General features: G+C 39.0%; 1 protein-coding gene across 1 annotated transcript in view; it reads left to right on the forward strand.

Moving 5' to 3' along the window:
• The window catches only part of CACUL1 (CDK2-associated, cullin domain 1), a 70,653-nt gene extending 53,275 nt beyond the window's left edge, over nucleotides 1–17,378 (forward strand). The window contains exons 6-9 of the mRNA XM_012001105.1: nucleotides 1,384–1,473; nucleotides 5,226–5,364; nucleotides 11,815–11,858; nucleotides 12,284–17,378. Of these exons, the coding sequence (XP_011856495.1) occupies nucleotides 1,384–1,473; nucleotides 5,226–5,364; nucleotides 11,815–11,858; nucleotides 12,284–12,324 (314 nt within the window). The 3' untranslated portion in view covers nucleotides 12,325–17,378. The remainder of the gene's footprint in view (nucleotides 1–1,383; nucleotides 1,474–5,225; nucleotides 5,365–11,814; nucleotides 11,859–12,283) is intronic.
• Nucleotides 17,379–22,896: the final 5,518 nt, after the last annotated feature.

The raw sequence follows: 22,896 nt of genomic DNA on the forward strand, positions 1-22,896 counted from the left end.
ATCACCCAGGCCGGAGTGCAGTGGCGTGATCTCGGCTCACTGCAGCCCCTGCCTCCTGGGTTCAAGCAGTTCTCTGCCTCAGGCTCCTGAGTAGCTGGGATACAGGCGCCCACTGCCACGCCTGGCTAATTTTTTTGTATTTTTGGTAGAGATGGGGTTTCGCCAGCCTGGTCTTGAACTCCTGACCTCGTGATCCACCCTCCTCAGCCTCCCAAAGTGTAAGGGATTACAGGTGTGAGCCACCACTCCCAGCCCATAAATTTTCTTAAAATGAGTTTTTTTTGCAATTTTTTTCAGCCCATCAGCTGTTGTTAGTGTATTTTATGTGTGGCCCAAGACAGTTCTTCCATTGTGGGCCAGGGGAGCCAAAAGATTGGACACCCCTGGTGGTCTATGCCGTTCAAACTTGTAACTGTCTACTGATGATAAAATCGGAAGGATAAACTTAACAGTCCATCTCTGATGGCCTTCATCATATATATGCAGACATAACTCAAATTGTATGTTCGAGACTATAAAATCCTCATTGGCCTAGTAAGATGGCATTTCTCTTTTTAGAAAGGCATGAATAGAACAGAATCAGTTTACATGTGATGTTACAAGCCTGGCTTAGGGTAAAATCATACCAAGTTTGTTGTTGTTATTAGCAAATGTAGGTCTTTGAGATAAATTAAAAATGAATCATTTTAGGTCAGTAGTATCTGTTGTGTTCACTAATCAATGGAATTTGTATTTGTTAGTGATCTAATCTAGAGGAATTATTCCTCCTCATTAAAAACTTTTTAAAAATGTTTGTGTGGCAGTAGATAACCTAAAAGAAAACTGTCTCTGTTGTCATGTTCAGAGTCAGGGTCACCAACGACATGAAAAATGAGAAAGATGAGCCATCATCATCCCTCGCCCTTAGCTCTTGTAAGAAAATAGTAGATGTAGCTATAGCGTTTGGGCAAATGAATTTCTGTCTCTGATCACAGTTACCAAATAATTACTAATGGTGATTTGGGGGAAGGAGAAATGATTGAGGGAGGTTATTGTATGATACTTTATTCTCCAAATGTAATGGAAGCATTTTCAACTCAACTCAGTTATAATGTATCATTCATGATAGGTTATACTAGTGCTTTTAGAAAGCTTTATTTACTTTTCAGAACCTCCATGAATTGATTCATTTGCATTAGTGCGTCAGCAGACCTTCACGTATTTTACCTACTGCACTGGATTGAAAAAATAAAATCCTTAGTATATAAACGTTTGATGGGTTTATTTGACTGTTCATTTCTTACAATTGTTTATGTTTCAGGAGTTTTTGGGAAAACAGTAATAGAGAAATCTTGACAATCAATACGTGTTACATTCTTTTTAACCTGTTTTCTCTTATTTCAGCTTTACTTTTAGAAGCCCAATCGACACCATTTCAGGTCACACCTTCAACTATGGCAAATATTGTGAAAGGCCTGTATACCCTCAGACCAGGTAAACATTTCTCATTTCTGTTGGAGTTGGAACTGTTTGTTATAACCTTTTCCAAGAGGGCAGTGGTTCTGTATGTGTTTTGTGAGGCCCAATGGTACTTGCATTTGCTGGAGCAAAAAAATTGAATAGACATTCATCATCGTAAAATGTAAACTCAGAGCTCAGTTGGAATGTTCTCTGCTAGTGGAAACCAACTAGTTTGTTTTTTTGCAGAACCTGTGAGGGAAATACAAGAAATAAATTGTAGAATACAATTTATTTTACGGATAAAATTGAACCTCATATTTGGTCTTAATTTCTCCTTTACTTCCTACCTCACGCTGCACATACAGACATCCACATTCACAAGTCCATCTTCTTAGGCCTGTTAAGTAACTTGCAAAGTTACAGTCGTTTTGTAAAGATGTTCTGGGGAGAGAAATAGAAATAATCACAAGAACTAAAGGAAATACCAAAGATAACTATAGTCAAAAGCATGGTTTTAAAATTAATGTGTCTAAAACACTATAAATTTAAAGGAATCCCAAGGAGCTTTTGTATATATCTTTCTATAAGCGAGAACCTCAAACTTGTCGGAATTGTCTGGCAACTTATAAATGTCCATGGGAGAGAGATTACAGAAGTTATCAAGATAGAACATTGTTCTACAATCTATAAACACAAGGGATGCTTTTTAGACAGTAATTACCTTTTTGTGAAATTCTTTGAGGATTAAATGAAATAAAACATGATATAAAGAGCTTAACATACAGTACCTGATAACGTAATAAGCATGCAACCATTCACTGCTGTTATTACTATCCATTTGAGTTTAATGGTTATTTTAGTTAATTGATGGCTTGTTTGCTTCATTAATTTAAACGACCTGTCAGAATTTAGCAAGCTAAAATGGAAACCAGTTGAAAACTGGGTACTGGTAGACTGATTTTAGAAATACCTTCTTAGGCCGAGTGCGGTGGCTCACACCTGTAATCCCAGCACTTTGGGAGACTGAGGCGGGCAGATCATGAGGTCAGGAGATCCAGACCATCCTGGCTAACATGGTGAAACCCTGTCTCTACTAAAAACACAAAAAAATTAGCCTGGCATAGTGGTGGGCGCGTTTAGTCCCAGCTACTCGGAAGGCAGGAAAATGGCGTGAACCCAGGAGGTGAAGCTTCCAGCCTGGGTGATAGAGCGAGACCCTGTCTTAAAAAAAAAAAAAAAAAACACCTTCTTAGGCTACTTTAAATGATTAATGACTTCTAGAGTATTCAAATTTATTGTTAAATTTGGATCTAGGTTTTGAGCTCTACTCTCTGGTTTTTGACAGAAATTACTTGTATAAAGTAGTAAAGATATTTTATTGCATGTGTCCAATAAACTGATATTTTTCTGTACCTAGTTTCTCAGAATTTTACAGCAGTGTGATGAAGATGGCTCCTGAAATTGTGTGTGTGTGTGTGTACGTGTACTAGGTTATGAATGACTTTTTTTTCTTTTGAAAGCATCTAAGTGCAGTATGATAAATTCTGCCTCCCAAGTAGGCAGCTTTATAAGCTCTGGCTTTTATAAGTAACAAAATTGCAAAATAAAGTTAATCACTAAAGGTAGAAAAGTATTGTGGGTACATGTTTATCTAAATGCTATTTTATCCAGGTTCAAACTCTTGTAATAGGGTTTATACTACTTGTAAGGAGAATTCTATATTTGAGAATTGTCCTTTTGAAAAGGTGAATTTTATCACATACTAACCTTTTGCTGCCCTGCACATTTTCTGAGATACTTGAAAACATATTTTGACATTTACATGTTTTGCCAGTACCCATTATGTTCCTGCTTTATAAAAGCCATTTTATTCACCTGACAGATTAAGATTAGAATATTTTAAAAGTTGAATTTTGAAAGGAAAAGTTTGTTCCACTGCAGTAGTTCTTAAGAGCTGGTCTTTGTATGACTGCATCTGAGTCACTTATGAAGGCTTTTTAAAGTCTAGATTCCTGGGCTGTAATCCTTGGAGACTCTGATGACTTACCATTTTGGCATCCAGTCTTTAGAAATAGTTGCAACAATCCTATTCTGCCCTTTTTCAGTTAATACACACACTTTGTTTCTTCATCTTTATTTTGTAGCAGATGGGTTTGACTTTGCCAGCTCTGACTGATTAGTGATTCCCCATAGCACTGTATTGAGACTCTTGGTGAAGCCATATTTGAGCTGGACTGGAAGGAGGGAAACATTTTGCCACGAGTTTCTCCCAAGGGGTGACTGAATGAATTCGTCCTTGTATCATTTGCAGTGTTTATTTGGCAATTTTAATTAGCTATTCTGCTGTTAGACATTTTGTTAACTTCCACTTTTTTACTTAACACAGACCAAATGTTCCACAGCATCAAACGTGGCTTTTTCTAATTTATAATCATTTACTCAGATTGTTGTTTTTAAAATGGGTTTACTAGATTCAAGATATTGATATTTTTATAGTTTTTGAGATGTATAGCCAAAATGTTTTCCAAGAGGAGAAATGTGAACAGGCTAGATTAAAACAATTCAAAATGAATAATAGCGTTAATTGAGGACCACCACCAAGGAAGGGAAATAATGGTTTCCCCATGCCCTTGATACAGGTGGGTGTTAATTCTCTTTAATGTTCACTGAATAAAAGGGAGAGAGCATGTTTATTTTAGCTTTAATTTTTTTTTTGAATATTAACAGGGCTATTTATTCTGTTTATATTACTCTTATAGGTTCTTTCACTCATTTACCTGGTCTTACTGATTTGTACATATTCGTCATAATAAAGATAGTAATTTGTCTTTGTCATATCTGGTACAGGTGTTTTCCTGTAACTTCTTTGCCTTATTTTCTATAGTCTCCTGATCTTTTAAAAAATGATTTGATAACCACTTTTTTTTTTTTTTACTGTTGTTTATATATATTTGCTATAATTTAACAGGGGTCAAAAAATATTTTCAGAGTACTAACCAGTTACCTCCAGCCCACTTTAAACGTTCAGTCCCCCCTACCTTTTGAGCTGCCTCTTTTTTTAAATATATCTACTTACTATTTGTACTGTTCTATTCTTGGGCTATATATTATATATTGTTTTAATTAATGGCTAATAAGGCTGATATTTCCACCAAGCCCCCTCCCACTCAGAATTGTGTGGTAATCAGATTCATGTTTTCTTCCAGATTTTTTCTTCCAGATTTGTTCAAAAATTCCCTAGGGATTTTCACTAAATTCTGTTAAATCAGTAAAATATAAAAATGGCTTTCTTCATACTGTAAAATTCTTTTTTTTTTTTTGAGATGGAGTCTTGTTCTGTGGGCCAGGCTGGAGTGCAGTGGTGCCATCTCCACTCACTGCAAGCTCCGCCTCCCGGGTTCACACCATTCTCCTGCCGCAGCCTCCTGAGTAGCTGAGACTACAGGTGCCGCCCACCACGCCCAGCTAATTTTTTGTATTTTTAGTAGAGACGGGGTTTCACCGTGTTAGCCAGGATGGTCTCGATCTCCTGACCTCGTGATCCGCTTGCCTTGGCCTCCCAAAGTGCTGGGATTGCAGGCCTGAGCCACCGCGCCTGGCCTGTAAAATTCTTTTTAGAAGGGAAATTTTACTGCTATATGTTTTTTACCAGAATGGGATTGCACTAATTTTTTTCCCCTGCTTTAAATTTGGCTTACTATGTATTTTAAAAGAAAACTTTACCTTTCCATTTAATTTGATGTGTTTATATGCTTTCCTTAATGAATTGTTTCCTTTCCTCACAGAGTGGGTTCAGATGGCTCCAACTCTATTTTCTAAATTTATTCCAAACATTCTCCCTCCGGCGGTGGAATCTGAACTTTCTGAATATGCTGCTCAAGATCAGAAATTTCAAAGAGAACTTATACAGAATGGTTTTACAAGGCAAGTTGTTTTTTTTCTTTAGTGGTCAAATATGTCCATTTCCCTAGGCCAGTTTGGCTTGACATGGGATAAATGGTAAGGTTCTGAGAATGGGAGGTAACTGGCCAAGAGTCTTGCTGCTGCAAGAAGACATTAATTAGCTCCTTGTCTGTAGAAATGTTGAAGCCGGGTTTTGATTTTGTGGAAGCTGCTCTTCATTACATACATTTTTTTTGTTTTGGTTTTGTTTTGTTTTTGAGACGGAGTCTTGCTCTGTTGTCCAGGCTGGAGTGCAGTGGCACAATCTCGGCTTACCGCAACTCCACTCCTGGGTTCAAGCAGTTCTCCTGCCTCAGCCTTCCAAGTAGCTGGGATTACAGGCGTGCGCCACCACGCCTGGCTAATTGTTTTGTATTTTTAGTAGAGATGAGGTTTCACCATGTTGGCCAGGCTGGTTTCGAACTCCTGACCTCAAGTGATCTGCCCACCTCGGCCTCTCAAAGTGCTGGGATTATAGGCATGAGCTGCCAGGCCCAGCCCATACCTTTTGAAGAAGGGATTTCTCACTGGGTGAGCAGTTAGGTGGGCAAGCCCCAAGAGCTCTTTTAACTTTGATTTTCTTGTATTAGTCCTGTGCATATGGAAAAACATTATAGAACTTCTATGATCTGTTATACTTTTATGGCTAACCTAGCAAAGAGCTTTAAATTCTGTATTTCACACTTCCCCTCTTGCCCTAAATTCTAGTGGTTTCTTCTTAAAAAATAGGGCATCTCTTTATTTGCCTGTCTTGGTTTTGATAATTTTCCTAAAGTTTTTGCACTTCATTATCATGGTCATATCCCAGAAAATCTTGCAGAGTGCATTTTTCAACTAAAATACATTATTGTAAAATTTTTGTGATTCCCTATGAGAAAATAGCCTATATCAGCAAATCATTGAAGGGCACAGTCATATCGTGCATTTTTATAATCCTTACTCTTAGCACTGCTCTGTGTCCTCTCTCATTTGGCTTCCTGATAGGAAGAAAGTTGTGGAAAGGAACACGCTTGAGGTATCTTAGGCATAGTCATGTCTACAAAAAGTAGGTTGAGTGTTGACTCACTTATCTGGCTAGAGCTGGGGCTGGGCATTTTTTCAAAGGGTCTGAGGCCAAACTGAATTTCAGAAAAACAAGCCTTGACTAGGGTCACTGTTATGAAGTCTCAGATTAGGGACAAAAGCAGGTAATTTGTTGGTCCCTGGACTGGTATTTCCGTTTTCTGTCCTGGTAACATCTGTACTGGTGTGGTAGTGGGGGCAGTGAGTAATCCACTCATCATTTACCCCATCATTGACAGCTTAACACTGGAAGGGATCAGTGAAGTTGTGGAGATGGGCCTGGGAGACCTGGGGCTTCAGGGGAAGGAAGGGCCAGTGGGAAATGCTGAAATGTAGTTTTTCTCTTTAGTGTCAAGGGATTAGGTATTTCCTCACATTAATTGTAATAAGTTCCAGCAGAAAGAGGGTGGTATTATTTTCATACACAGAATGAGGCCATTTATAAAAAGTATACATTGAGAAGTTTTGCCTCCCACCTGTCTCCCTACGCATTCCACCCCATCAAGTAACCATTTTTATGTTTGTGATTCCTTCATTTTTTAAAATATAAATACAAGCAAACACAATATATGCTCATATCTCTGTTTCTTATACATTCCATCATATGTATAGACTAAAACCTAACCAGTCCCCAGTAGATGGCCACATGAGTTATTTCTAGTCTTTTGTTATAATGGACAGTGCTGCAGTGAATCACCTTGTATATGCATTATTTTGTACTTGTTACAGGTATATCTGGAGGGTGAATTCTCAGAAGTGGGATGGCTGGGTTAACAATAAATGCAGTTGTAATTTTGATTAATATTGCCAGATTGCCCTCCACAGGGGATTTATGCCATTTTGCATATCCACCAGCAAAGGTGGAAAGTCCCTATTCTTTATGGCCTTGTGTGTACAGTATGTTGTTACACGTTTGTATTTTTGCCAACCTAGTAGGTGAAAAATAATTACTCAGGAGTGGTTTAATTTGCATTTCTTATATGAGTAAGGTTGAGCATATTTTCATATGTTTGCATTTGTTTTTCTGCAAACTACCTATTTAAAGTTCTTTGCTTGTTTTTCTCTTTCTTAGTCTTGATTTCTAGGAAATCTCTATAGTGAAGACATTGATTCTCTGTCCAAGATATGACATGTTTTTCTCAATTTGTTTTTGCTTATGGTGGTTTTGTTTTGCTATGCAGAAGTCATGGAGAAGTATCTGATTTTCAGGTTTTTTTGGCCATATCTATATTTTGAATTATAGTTAATAGTTTTTCCTTAAATTTTTTTGAGTAGCTAGCCCTACAGGCACACCACCCCCCTTGGCTAACTTTTAATTTTTTGTAGAGACAGGGTCCTCCTACGTTGCCCAGGCTGATCTTGAATTCCTGGGCTCAAGGGTTCCTCTCGCCTCAGCTTCCGAAAGCACTGAGATTACAGGCGTGAGCCACCGTGCCCGGCCAATTTTTTTTTTTAGTTTGTTTTGAGGTGTAGTCTCTGTTGCCCAGGCTGGAGTGCAGTGGCGTGATCTCGGCTCACTGCAACATCTGCTTCCTGGGTTCAAGTGATTCTCCTGCCTCAGCCTCCTGAGTAGCTGGGATTACAGGTTTGCGCCACCACGCCCAGCTAATTTTTGTATTTCTAGTAGAGATGGGGTTTCACCATATTGGCCAGGCTAGTCTCAAACTCCTGACCTCAGGTGATACACTTGGCCTCCCAAAGTGCTGGGATTACAGGTGTGAGCCACTGCACCTGGCCCAACATTCTTAAATAAATGCAAAATAATCTGAGTATGATGTTTAGGGTTTTTTCTAGGCTTACCATAATTTTGAAGTCTTTATACTTTCGTACGTTCATGTTTTATTTAAACATTTGCTCTTAATTTAGGATGAGTTTATACCTTTAAAAAAAAGACAGCCTTCTGAAAACTTTTTTGTGAAGCAGTACAGGAATATAACTCTTGTGAATTTTGAGCATATGGAGTTTGCCTTCCAGGGCAATGTGTGGAATTGCTTAAACATGCCCATTTTTCTAATCCTAATTTTGGTACTGGAATAAGAGAACAGGGTGCAGGACTGCTTGGTGCTGCTATGGTAGCTCTTATGTCAGATTTGCTTGGGATGGGATGAGATGAGTAACTGCCTCTGTAAATAACCTCAGGCTGCATTGCCTCTGCACGTGAAGGACTGACATGACACTATTCAGCCAATGGCCAGTTTGGTTATATTCAGGGAAATGTCTTGGGTTTTTGGTATAAATAGGAATTTTTGTTTCTCAGAATTATTTTATAAAACTTCTGGCTGGATTTAAGTATTAGGCGATATTCCAAGGGGTGATAAAATGTTTTTACAAACTTAATGGGACTATTTTTATAATTAACACTTTATTATACATGTACTATGAGGATTAAACTCTGCCTCATAAATTATTCTGACAGGTGCTTTGCACAGAGTAAGCCTGCCAAAGTGGACATTCTTGTATCTAATTCCGAGCTTACTCATGCTGACCAGGAAGGATGTGCACATGCCACCTTTGACAGCTCTGGTGGAGAGCCTGCCTCTGCTCTTGTGCATGGACCTTCATGCCTTCTTTGATTAGGAATAATATTTTGGAAGAAGTGGTGTACACTGATGCCCCCCAAAAAGGAGAATATAGTACAGCCTGTCTTAAGAATTCTGTTTCTGCCTCTTCTTATCTGAGAAGTCATTTTATGGTTTATGCCTAACCAACCATGATTCCTGTTCAGTGTTATGGGCACTTTTTCGTGTAAGATGAACTTAAGTGATGTAGTGATCCTGAGTAGGTAACAAACAGCTTTAATGTGGATAGCACAGAGTAAGTCTTTGAATTGTTTTAAAATAATGTGAATGTTGTCAAATACATCCTTTTTTGCAGTTAGTGAACAGATTATCATTTGAGCTGGAATTTTTGTGAATTGTAATTGTTAGGTGCATGGAAATATAGGGTAGGCTAGAATTAACATATAAGCTAAAAGCAACAGCTTTTTATCTCTTACCTACATAATTGAGTTGATTGGCAAGGGGTAGAAGTTTGGTATCTGTTGTCAAAGGTAACACTACAGAAGATAACTACTAGATCTAAGTAACCAAGGTAAGAACATAGGTCTTTTAGCTGAGCAGTTGATGCCGAAATTTGGGCTTTTTTGTTTTGTAGTTAGGGTCTGGTTTATGAGAGAGCATTCTGGACTTAATCTCTTCAGCAGCCTCTTGCATAAATCACATTGATATTCCTTTTCCTGCCTCCAGTTGTTTTCACGTCTGTATTTTTCTCCTGTTATATTTACATGTTCAGTTATTTAACCTTTGAGGAATGCAAATGAAGGTTGTGTCTGAAAGTCAAGGTTCCAGATATAAAATTCTGTCTTCCTTTTTAATCATTAACTTGTTTCAGAATATTTGGTGAATGCAGCGGTGATGATACTAGTGTAAATAACAATGGAAGACACTTGGCTTTGGCTAGGTGTAGTGTTAACAATAGGTGCTTAAAAAGTGGCCTGAGGGCCGGCCTGTTAGAGCTCCTTTGGCTGTGGAAGCTAGTTTGTGCTGAATGTGGTGCCTAGAGAAAAACCCTTCAGAGGTCATATGGTGTGTTCTCTTTCTGCCAGTCAGTTTAGGCTCCTTACCCAGCTTAGCAAGAGGTTTCTGCCCTGGTCCTAAACATAACCAGGGAAAGTAAATGGGAAACTTTATCTGGAAGATTATTCAAAAGCAGGAAATAAATCACCTTGGTTAGCATGTTAATAATTTGAGACTATAAGTTACTCACTACTTTATCAATTCAACAAATATTTATTGTCTATACTCTTCTAAGCAGTGGAGTGAACAAGACAGGCCAAGTTCCTGTTTTCATGGAACTTATGTTCTGATGTTGTGAGGCAAATAACAAACATGTAAAAAAAATAAATAATATTGAGTAATAAGTCCTATGAGTTGACAGTAAGTAGTAAAGTGCTGATGTGCAAGGGACAGCCAGTGAGCCAGGATGGCTGATGTGTAGTGAACCGAGGCCGAGAGTAGAGGAAAGTGAGGTGGGAGAGTAAGCTGGAGAGTGAGTTGGAATTAATTTTTAACTGTAGTGGGAAGCCACTGAAGGGCTTTCATGAGAGGTGTGAACTAGTCTGTCTTCTACATGAGATCACTGGCTCTTGTCTGGGTTGATAAATAAGGCTCGTGTACTTGTGTAGGGAAGAGAAGACTGTGGCTTGGCTTGGGATCATAGCAGTGGAGTTGATGAGGAATGATTGGTTTTGGGACAGAATGCCCCAGAGTGAGGGAAAGAGAGGATGACCAAGGATTTTGGGCTGAGTGATTGAGCTGGCAGATTGAGGGAGGAATGGAGATGGATTGGAGTGAGCATTGTATTCTGGTCATGGTAAACTTGCCAGTGTATGTAAATCATCCAAATGGACATGGTGATGAGGCAGTTGGACCTGCAGATCTCAAGGGTAGAGAGGAAGGCAGAGCTGGAGATGTAGATATGGGAGCCTCTGGCCTGTGGAGAGAGTGTATGATCACCATCCTAGACTAAGAAGAATGCACATGGAGAAGAAAAGATGACCAGCGACAGAGCGCTGGGTAGAGCCAGCAAAGGAGACCTGAAAAGGATGGCAGACAGGGTGAAATAAGGTCAGGAACATGTGCTGTGGCATTACTGAAGCCTAAAAAGAAAAACCTCGTGTTTCAGGAAGAAATCAACTTACAAATGCTGAGGAAGAAAGGCCAGTAGTGATGATTATTACTCATTACCTAAGCATCTGAGTCATTTCTGTTATTGTCTGAGAAGCTGGAGAGACCAAAAAAATAGGTTTTGTAGGTAGCTTAGGGCCTAGTCAGAACCTCTATTTTAACTCTAAAGTGGAACTAGAACTTCCATAAGTGTTTGAGGATGAGCTGGTTAATACAGGTAAAGGCTCATATTCTTCCATCTGCAGAAAGCATAGTGAGGTATGTCAGGATTCTAAGATGTTTAATATGTATTTTTAAATAGGTTGTTTGGTTAGAACTGAAATGTCTGCTGTACTTTCATTATCAAATATGTTGATCCATTCTTCCTGTTTTGATGTAAAGTCAGTTTTGTTGAGAACCTCTATTTACTTAACTCCAAAGTGAAACTAGAACTTCCACAGGTGTTCGATGATGAGCTGGTTGATACAGGTAAAGGCTCATTTTCTTCCATCTCCAGAAAGCATAGTGAGGTACATCAAGATTCTAAGATGTTTAATATGTATTTTTAAATAGGTTGTTTGGTTAGAACTGAAATGTCTGCTTTTATTTTCAAATGTCAACTTTTATTTTCAAATATGTTGATCCATTCCTCTTGTTTTGATGTGAAGTCAGTTTTGTTGACTGCCTCTTCTTTTCTTATCCCCAGAGGTGACCAGTCCCGGAAGAGAGCTGGGGATGAGTTGGCTTATAGTAAGTAATGATATTCCTTCCCATCTTGATGGTTTTGTGATGTAAAGCAGCCATATTAATGCACTGTGATAACAGTGCATTGAATTTGATGATACCCATGTTGTTCTCATAAGGCACTGCTTGTAATCAGGGTGCTTTGCATGCTGTGGCAGCTCCAGCTGGTAGTGATGGTTCTCAGGGAGTTGGCAAGAGGCCACCAAGTTCTTTAGTTTCTACTGGGGTGACATTGTAGCCCAGTCTCAGTGCCTTAGGATCTCGGTCCCCTTTTACTTCCCTCCACACCACATGGTTTTGAGGATTTTTTATTTTAAAGCCTCTTTTGGGGAGTTGGGAGAGGAGTGAGAAATGTGTTGAATAAACAGATTCCTGTCACTATCAAATGCTGTCTGCTCTTCATACTTTTTCCTGTTCTGATGTTTTTTCAGACAGTTCCTCAGCGTGTGCAAGTTCCAGGGGGTACAGATAGTGAATGTGCTTTCCTTCCTGAAAAGAGGACACACTGGAGCTGCAGAGACTGTATTCAGAGCACAGTGGGGGCTGCAGACACTCAGGAGCTCTGTCACAAAGCTGTTCGTGGAAGAGGATGTTGGACTTCTTACTTGGTTTGTAATTTTAAAACAAAAACTAAACAAAAAACAAAAAAAGTTGCTGCTAGACTTGGGGGTGATTTTGAAATGGGACAATCTTTTACTGTGAGGAAAAAGCATCTCAGAAAGTGACCATTTCTAAGTGAAATCTGACAGCCAAAATCAGCAGCTTCCTCCAAAAATAGAAGAGCAGAAGAATTTTTTTTTTAAGCACTTGTTTTGTTCATTTGTGGACTTGGCATTTTGGTGTATTGTTTTCACATGTCAGGATCTCTTTTGCTTTAAAACCAAGCAGATCATTACAATACAGTATTTTTCACCCATAACCAAAACAACCCCTTTTAAAAGAGTTGGTCTTTGTTTAGCATTAGAAAGTTTTAATAAAGGAAAATGCTAACTCTGCTTTTGCTAGAACTTTCCCCCATCAGTTCACAACTTTTTTCTACTCTGTGCCTTGAGCTTTGTGCACTTTGCAACTGTGTGACCATGTTGTCAGACTCCTCCTGGAGAAGTGTATGGTATCCAAACTCACCCACCCAGATGGCAGGTGTGGCCCTGTAGCAGGATGCTAATTAAGTGGGAAAATAGACACCTGTTGCACATTGGTCAGATTTTCCCCTGGTTCACCAGAGCATATTCATGTTAATGTTGGGGACCAACTCTTATAGAGCATTTCCATTCCCTGTGCCACTTAACACGATGTCACCAGCTGCTGTAGTATTGGCAGTACTCTAGTTTAGGGATGGGCAGTACTTTAGCTCTGAAGTTCCCCATAGTATTATTGAGAGCTACTTCCTGTAATGCTCTAGGAAGCAGATAGTTATTAAGTCCAAATACACCCAGTGGTGTGGGGTTCCTGATCACTTCATTTTAAATGAGTGAGATAATTACTTAAAGCCTGTCATGTGAACATTATATTTGAGTGTGATAGGGAAGAAGCAGCACTGCTGTCTTAAGGCTCCCTTTAGCTGTGGCAAAGCTATATTTCTGTTTCTCTACATCCACAGTGCTTCTTAGTCCTTCATAAAAGGTTGTTGTTGTAAGCCCAAGAAAACAGATGCAGCAAGAGAAAAAGACTTTTCTTCTCAGTTTTGCTTGAATCTTAATTGAGCATAGGCTTCTCTACTAGGCAACATCAGACTAATAGTATTTACCTCTTCAGAGAACTTGAGGGGAAAAGAAACATCCCAGGGATACTGTTGCATGTCTGCTCTGCAGGTTTTTCATAAAGCTGCCTCTGCCAATTCAGTTTGTTATTTTTAGGGGGGAGTGGTGTGAATGGGAGAGTTAGAAGTGAGATATTGGGAGCAAGTAAGTCACCCAATAATAGAAGTCCTTGATTTGCAAAACTGTTATGCAGAGAAGTAAAGATAAAGGTTGTCAGATTTATTTTTTAAAGTACTTAACCAGAGTTGGTGGATTTTGTGGACTTTAATTTGACTCAGTTCACTCTGTGAGCATCCTGGATTGCATTGATGAACACTGAATTACTGTAAGAACGTAGACAGGCTCTCACTATGACCTGGACAGTTTACTACACCGGTAACATTCTAGTATCAAGGAGAATTCCATTCGTCATGGAACATTCACATTTTACTTTTCTCAATGGAATGCTTGCTGCAGGCTTACAAATCACACCTAGAACTGAAGTCTGAGTGGTGTTAATGATTTTTTGAAAGGAATAAAATTGGAATGTTTCTTTAAATGTGGACAATTTCTTCAGTATCCTAATAATATACCCAAATGCTTTTTCTGGGAGAGAGCATTCTTTTACAAAAGAACTTTCCTTATAAAAGCATCACAGTATAATGTGAATTGGCATTAAAATCTTTGGATGCTTTTGCATTATTAAGTTCATGGAGAAATATTTTATATTTTACTATGTATGTATTAATAAAAAGTGGGCAAAGTAAAGTCTGCAAAATTCAGCTTCTCTAAATTTTTGCTCAGTGTCTGCAGCTGGTTATGGGTCAGGGCTTAGTACAACAAAACCTTGCCTGGAAGGCACTCTAGAAAGGTTGTACATAGTCTCCCAGTCTGCATGTCCTGGCTGTTAATCATCTTGGCCCCTTGAGGCACATCGCAGTATGAAGGACCTGTTTAAGTTGAAATAGACTTGGTTATTTATTGGGATTCTTAAAAATTCTGAGTTTGCAATATGAGAGGAAATAAGATTTTCTACCCCTTCCCCTCATTTTGTATTGACTATTTGCCAGAAAGTATTTTCTTCTATTTTCTTGTATTTTTGCTTTTGAGATGGAGTCTCACTCTGTCACCCAGGCTGGAGTGCCGTGGTGTGATCTTGGCTCACTGCAACCTCTGCCTCCTAGGTTCAAGTGATTCTCCTGCCTCGGCCTCCTGAGTAGCTGAGATTACAGGCATGTGCCACCACGTCCGGCTACTTTTTTTATTTTGTTTTCAGTAGAGATGGGGTTTCACCATGTTGGTCAGGCTGGTCTCAAACTCCTAACCTCAAGTGATCCACCCGCCTCGGCCTCCCAAAGGCTGGGGTTACAGGTGTGAGCCACCGTGCCTGGCCTTTTGTTTTGTATTCTTGCCAGTACAGTATATGGTTTTTCTACCCCAATTACATACTGGCTTTTGTACCAACATCACTAAAGGCCCAGATCATTGAAGATAGAAAACTGTACATGCAGGCTGATTGTCTGGTTAGTCAATGGCCAATTTGCTTAAACTGTCTAGTATGTATGTGCAGCCTGAAACTAGCTCCTTAAAAGGAAAGCCAGGTGAGTCATCTTGAAAAAATGACATGTAAAAGTAAATAGATAATTGTTTTGAGAGACGGTACATATTTTAAAGGTTGGCCTTAAGCTTCAGTAACATTGTCATTTTGTGACCTTTTGTTGTCACAGCTGTACCCTAACCTGACAGGAATTACTAGTGTTTTTTTTGTGGGGCAGAAAGCAAAACCTGGTGTTGTGACTATTATCCTAATAGTTCTTAGGCAAGGTTAGTAAGAAGCAACACAAACCCAGATGCATGTGTTGTGCATTATTTTGTAGACAAGTTACTTTCCTTCTGTCCCTTTAACAAATTTGTAGCAATTACCCTCCCTTTCTTTGGGGTCTAGAGTGAAAGCTAATTTGTGGGTAGATGAGCTTGCAGAAGAATGGATGTCCATGGCTGTGAACACTGCACATCCATCTCCAGTGCTCACACCTGTGCAGCTACCACTCCCTGGCTGCATGCCATGCTGTCGGGTTGCAGATTTGCACACATAAATTCCTCAGGAAGAGTTTGCATGAGCATCACCTCGCAATATTCTGTACTGACCAAACAAGGGATTTGAATGTTTTTCAGCACAAAAGGATGACTTCCGAGTGGTGGTCTGTACACGTACTAGCAAAGGTAATGGTGATCTAGCAAACAAAACTGGTTTCTGCAGTTGGAAGTGAGCAGGAGCACTTGTATTATAGTATTTAAATAATCCTGGTTAATCTCTTTTTAAGCAGAGTAACCCTTCCAGATTTTGTCTTTTTATTATTGAGGCTGGCTTTATTTTCTTCTTTTTCCCCCTGTTTTATAGCAGTTAATTATTTTTGTGATTATTATGCAAGAAGGATTGCCCTTGAGTTAAAATGTTACTGTTTCATAAGCAGCTATTAAAATAACTGAGCATTGTTTTATGAAATACACTAATCTGAGATACTGAAAAGCTTTGCAACTAAAAAGCAAAACAACCTACATTAGTCATCTAGCTATTGTTTGGATGTTTTGAGTTGATTTTTTTATGGTGCCTCTTTTAGCTTGGAATATTACGTTTACTTTAATTCAAGTCTAGGCCTTTTAAAGGGTCCTTAAAAATAAAGTTGGGAATGTCAATCCCTTTGACACCTATTACAGGTTTATAGGACCTTTTTGGTTGTGATTACTGTTTTCAATACAATTGTGTAAATGAAGTTCACTTTTGTCAGAAGTTAAAATGGAGGTCATAGGAGTTCATGGAGAAATAGCTCTCCTATTTCTTTCATTACCCCCATTGAAATTCTCCCCAGTTTCTGGCCACAAGAATATGAGAAAGGAACCCTGTTCTTTTCCAAGGGAAATTATCCTTCTCTGTCCCCACTGTTGATTAACTGAAGTCCCAGACACCTTCCTTCCTCCACTGGCCAAGACCCACCTTGAACCTCTTTTCAGAGCCGAGTAGCATGAATACATGTACTGTTTCTGCTTCTGTTGACGGAGTGGCTATGGGAGTATTAAAGGAAATGCTAATTCGAGCTTCATTCTTAGGGGAACCTACTATATATTGCATCCCTGCTGGTTGGAAATTATCTTCATCTCTGGACTGCATTTAGAAAAATGTTAATGGCATACGATTCTGAGAACTTTATAGTGTGGCTCTGGGGTTAAGAATTCTGTGGTTTGAAAAAAAATAAATATTTTGTATTGATTCTTACATGTCATTTCAATGTTGTGACTATGTACTAAATGCAGTAAGACTGTGGGTGTTCTCTTAGAAGAGTGCGTTTTGTTAAACAGATGGCAGATCACTCTCATTAGTCCTGTTTGTCAATATTACATCCACGCAATTCAGGATAACTTATTCAAATGGGAAGTCATGGGAAGCTATGGCTAATAACAGGAATGCTTAAGAAAAATTTGGAGGGCAAGCACAGGCAAGAGGCTTTGCCACTCACTAGCGCAGCCAGAGCAAGGATAAAGCAATGAAGTCTTGTGCCTAGTGGTGCTTGTTTGTCAGAAGCCATAGTGAGCTCAGCACAGGGCGTTCTGTACATCATCTCATTAATCCAAGAAAAACAGAATGCCGGAGGGAACTCCTACTGACCTGGGATACAAAGCCACTGACTTTGGCTCTTGATCTTTTGGTGGGTTCTGAATCACTCCTGTATTAGGGCGTATACTATCACTCTAAACATTGTGGTGAATGAAATAAATCTTGTACAGATGTCCTTGGCCTTGTTATGTTATGTTATAAATCCTGTACAGATGTCCTTGGCCTTAATACCTGGTTCACTGGAACTTTGTTATAATATAGAACATTTGATTTTGCTTATAGCATATTAATATTGCCTCCTAAGTGACAGCCACCCTGAGCACACGTCTGTTACCACAGTTACTTAGCCTGCAGGGTGAGTGTTGATCTTGACTTCTGTAACCAGTGCTAAAAAACAGTGTGTAACAAAATACATATGATCGTATCTATTCTATATTCATATATAGTATGGATACGGATATCAGTATATTTATAATTTTTGTGTTTTAGACCCTAGTTTCTTCTGTGGCCCTTTAACCAACTTTTGGACTTAGGTTGTTTTTTTGTTTGCATTTATTGGTACTATGGTTTTTTAAACCCTTTGTGTTTTCTTGCTGTGAAATTAGTGTCATTCCCTAGGTTATTTGTAACCTTATCTACCATTTGGTTATCACATATGGCAGAATTCAGCGACTCTGACAATTTCCATTTTCACTCCCCTGCCCCACAGTTAAGTAGGGTGCCACTTAACCTCCCTCCCCTTTAGCAGGTTTGTTTTTTTACTAAGTACAAACCTTTTCTACTAGAACCAGCTGTGTGTGTGTGTGTGTGTGTGTGTGTGAGAATTTTATTTCTTTTGGTCTGTTTCTCAATAATCCAAAATTCTAAAATACCTTGAATATCAAAAAGCATGACAGTAGAATGAATATCACACATAATAGAGCCTGAGAGCAACTAGCTTAACTGGTTGTAATCTTGAGTAGGTTTTTTTTTTTTAATCTGTTTTCCTTTATTAAGCCTTCTCCCTCCCTAAATTGTTAAGCCAGAAGAACATAATAATTCAAAACTTTCTAGTAATGTACCTACATGTCTAATAGTGTACCTCAAAATATATAAAGAAAAAGTGGCTCACACCTGTAATCCCACCACTTTGAGAGGCTGAGGTGGGAAGATTGCTTGAAGCCAGGATTTGAGACCAGCCTGGGCAACAAAGACCCCATCTCTAAAAAAGAATTTTTTTTTTTTTTTTTTTTTTTTTTTGAGACGGAGTCTCGCTCTGTCGCCCAGGCTGGAGTGCAGTGGCCGGATCTCAGCTCACTGCAAGCTCCGCCTCCTGGGTTCACGCCATTCTCCGGCCTCAGCCTCCCGAGTAGCTGGGACTACAGGTGCCCGCCACCTCGCCCGGCTATTTTTTGTATTTCTTAGTAGAGACGGGGTTTCACCGTGTTAGCCAGGATGATCTCGATCTCCTGACCTCGTGATCCGCCCACCTCGGCCTCCCAAAGTGCTGGGATTACAGGCTTGAGCCACCGCGCCCGGCCTAAAAAAGAATTTTTAAAATTAGGGCCAGACACGGTGGCTCATGCCCGTAATTCCAGCACTTTAGGAGGCTGAGATGGGCATATCATTTGAGGTCAGGAGTTCAAGACCAGCCCAGTCAACATGGTGAAACTCCATCTCTACTGAAAATACAAAAATCAGTGGGGCGTGGTGGTGCACGCCTGTAATCGCAGCTACTCGGGAGGCTGAGGCAGGAAAATCACCCGAACCCGGGAGGCAGAGGTTTCAGTGAGCCGAGATCGCACCATTGCACTCCAGCCTGAGTGACAAGAGTAAAATTATCTGAAGTGCAAAAAAAAAAAAAAAAAAAAAAAAAGTTGAGCCCGGCACAGTGGCCCCTCACCCGTAATCTCAGTACTTCGGGAGGCTGAGGCAGGTGGATCACTTGAGGCCAGGAGCTCAAGACCAGCCTGGCTAACATGGAGAAACTCTGTCTCTACTAAAAATAAAAAATAAAAAAAAACTAGCTGGGCATGGTAGCACACACCGGTAGTCCCAGCTGCTCGGGTGACTGAGGCACGAGAATCACTTGAACCCAGGAGGTGAAGGTTGCAGTGGGCTAAGATTGCACCACTGGACTCCAGCCTGGGCAACAGAGTGAGACTGTCAAAAAAAAAAAAAAAAAAGTTGGGCATGGTGGTACCTGTTTTTAGTCCTAGCTACTTGGAAGGCTAAGGTGTGAGGCAGGAGGATTGCTTGAACCCAGGAGTTTGAGGCTGCATTGAGCTATGATGATACCACTGCATTTCAGCTAGGATAACAGAGTGAGACCCTGTCTATAAAAAAATATAAAAAGTTAAAAGAAAAAAAGACTACAAAAAGGAAAAATGAACACAACTACAAGGAGAAATAGATCAATCTACCAGCATAAGGGGCATTTTCAACAGACCCCTCTCAGTGATTAATAGATCTTGCAAAGACCAAATCAGGAAGACTATTAAGGACGTACGAGATTTAAATAGTACAGCTAATCAGTTTGATCTGACAGATAAATACACACACGTGTAAAACATGTTGTACCTTTCAGTAGGAAAATAAACATTTTTTGCAAACCAAATCTAACAGTGTATTCAAAATGTAACAAATGATGACTGAAATGGATTGGTCTCAGGAATACAAGGTTGGTTTTTTAATGTAATTAAGAAATGCTGTTTATAAAAAGTACCTAAGAAATTTTAAAATGAGAAAATGATGAAAAAAACTTAATGGACCTAAATAAATGTAGAGAATATAAGGGATAACACTCAATATTATCTAAATCTCAACTTTTTCTCCAAATTGCAATTCCAAAAAAGTTCCCAGTGATTTTCACTGTGGAACCTGACAAGTTGATTCTTCGATATAAATGGAAGAGCAAAGGGCCAGGGATATCCAAGACCTTTCTGAATGGATTGTGAGGGGTGAACGAGCACTACAAGATTCTAACACTTATGCCAAAGATGGTGATTAAAACAATGACTTTGGAGTAGGGGAGAATTTCATCAAGATAGAAAATGCAAACTATCAATTAAAAGATAAGTACTTTGGCTACATTGATCATACGTACTTAATACCAAACATCCTGTAGAGTGAAAAGAGAAGCCAAATCTGGAATAAGATATAAATATTGATAATATATACATAACTGCTAAAGAGCACCTGAATGCAAATCAGCAATGAAAACAACTCAGGAGAGACAGACCCCAAACACTAGCAGGCATTTCACAGAAGAAACAGAAATGGCCCATAAATGTAAAAAGATGTTCAGCCTCATTAGACATCAGAAAATGCACATTCAAACCACAGATACCATTTCCTTGCTGACAACTTGGCAGAAATTATGAGAAGTCTGAAAATAACAGTCTGAGAGATTATGACAACAAACCATCTGTTGTTGGCGTGTAAATCTATACTTTGGAGAACAGTATTGTCTAATGAAATTGAACATAGGCATCTCTTATAGCCCACTATTTATACTTAGAAAAACTCATGTGCATGTGTACCAGGAAACATATGCAGGAATGTTTAAAGCAGCATTATGTGTAATAATTACAGGGAATGAAGGAGGGAGCCAAATGCCCATCTAGCATACAGTGAATAAATGAAGTGTATGCTAGATACAAGTGTATGCTAGATAGTGGAATTCTCTAGAGTAGTCAAGGCATCATACCACTGTGGGCCTCAACATGGATGCATCTCAGAAATCATATCGAGTGAAGTCAGAATAGAGCCAGCATGGGTACCTTCAGAATCAGGAAAAACTGTGTTGTTTAGGGAGTCATAACACAAGTAGCAAAGCTATAAAGGAAAGACAGTTATGAACATTCAGGAACGTAGTTTCCTCGGGAGGGTGGTGGAGGGGAATGAGAACGGAGGGGAGAACGGGGGCTTGTAAGCGCTTAATACGAACGTTTGGACCATTCCAAACATGCCAGTTCTCTGAGTTAATGTATATTCCGTGCAAAGCCAATTCAGATAACCAATGGTATTAATTTATATAATCTAAAAAACTCATGGAAGTATAAACAGATGAAAATAGGAAAATCCCCACTGAATGTGAAAAAAATGGAAGGAACTTGCTGTACCAAAAAATACATCCCGTTCTAAGTGCAATTAAGTTAAAACAGTTATGCCAGTGTAAAACAAGTCAATGGAAATAGTTTAGAAAACAGAAAATAACTCAAATTTAGAATTTAGAGTACACTAAACGCAGCTTTTTGAAATCATGCTGTGGTCAATTATTTAATGAAAGGTGCTGGTATAATTAGAGAACATTAAACTGATTCCTGTCATACCATTCACCAAGAGAAATTCCAGATTGTGAACTAAAAAAAAATGTTGTAGGCCGGGCGCGGTGGCTCACGCCTGTAATCCCCAGCACTTTGGGAGGCCGAGACGGGCAGATCACGAGGTCGGGAGATCGAGACCACCCTGGCTAACACGGTGAAACCGCACTCTACTGAAAATACAAAAATTAGCCAGGTGCGGTGGCGGGCGCCTGTAGTCCGGGCTACTCAGGAGGCTGAGGCAGGAGAATGTGGCGTGAACCCGGGAGGCGGAGCTTGCAGTGAGTAGAGATCGCACCACTGCATTCCAGCCTGGGCGACAGAGCGACACTCCGCCTCAAAACAAAAAAAAAAAAAAAAAAGAAATTGTAAAAACTAGAAACTTTTTTTTCTTGGGATTGGAGAAGTTTTTTCTAAGGATACAAGCAATGAAACAGAAAACCCTATGTAAACTCACTCACCTGCCTTTAATGCCATAGTGTGCACACCCCAGCGTGTGTGTTTATGTGTATACATAGACATACATATTTTAAAATGTTTAAATTTGAACATATGTTACTAATACATATAAAACAAAAGTAGAAAATCAAAAAGATGAGGTAAAAATGTTTTGAAATATTGTTTGTGGTATTTGTGGTTAATAAACCTTTACTCTTTCTAAAAAAAAAAAAAAATTCTTTTAGAGTCATGATTAAAAATGCTTGTCATTTTTGAAACTCCTAGTTTTAACACTTCATAAAAACGACTTAATGTTCTTAAGGTAAGTTTATTTTGATGCTTGGTTTTAATGACTATTGTAGCTGAATAAGTCACTTCATTAATTTAGATCTGTGGATCCAAATATGGCTGTGCTTACTGAAAATATTTTTGAGTTCCATCCACCAATTTTGCAAGTGTTTGTTGAAATTTTTATAATAAATTTTCATCTTTTCCAATGTCAGTAACTTGTTTATGCTGAATAATTAGGAGCGCTGCATTTTTATTTTTGCTAAAAATGGGTTCAAAACCTGCTGCAACTTATTTTTGAATTTCATTTCCCAAGTTTAAGTGTACACTTTGAAGAGTTTTTATAGGTGACAATTTTTGGCAACACATTTTCATGAATTCTTGCTTGGTCATCATTAGTATTATGTTATCTTTACCTAGAAGGGTCAGGTTAAATCTGTCCATTTAAAAAAATACCTTCTAGATTGCATATTGCTTACAGACACTTGTCACCACAGGAAAGATTGGCACATTCAAGCCTTTTTATCAATTAAAAAATATATACCATATTTAAGAATTTTGCTATGAGATAACCAGCAAATTTAGGGGTTTAATTTCCTCATCTCATTATAAACTGTTGTCAAGATGCTGTTGTGTAAGATAATAAAAATCTACGTCCAGTT

This window comes from Mandrillus leucophaeus, unplaced genomic scaffold (assembly GCF_000951045.1).
Source record: "Mandrillus leucophaeus isolate KB7577 unplaced genomic scaffold, Mleu.le_1.0 Scaffold65, whole genome shotgun sequence".
Taxonomy (NCBI): Eukaryota; Metazoa; Chordata; class Mammalia; order Primates; family Cercopithecidae; genus Mandrillus; species Mandrillus leucophaeus.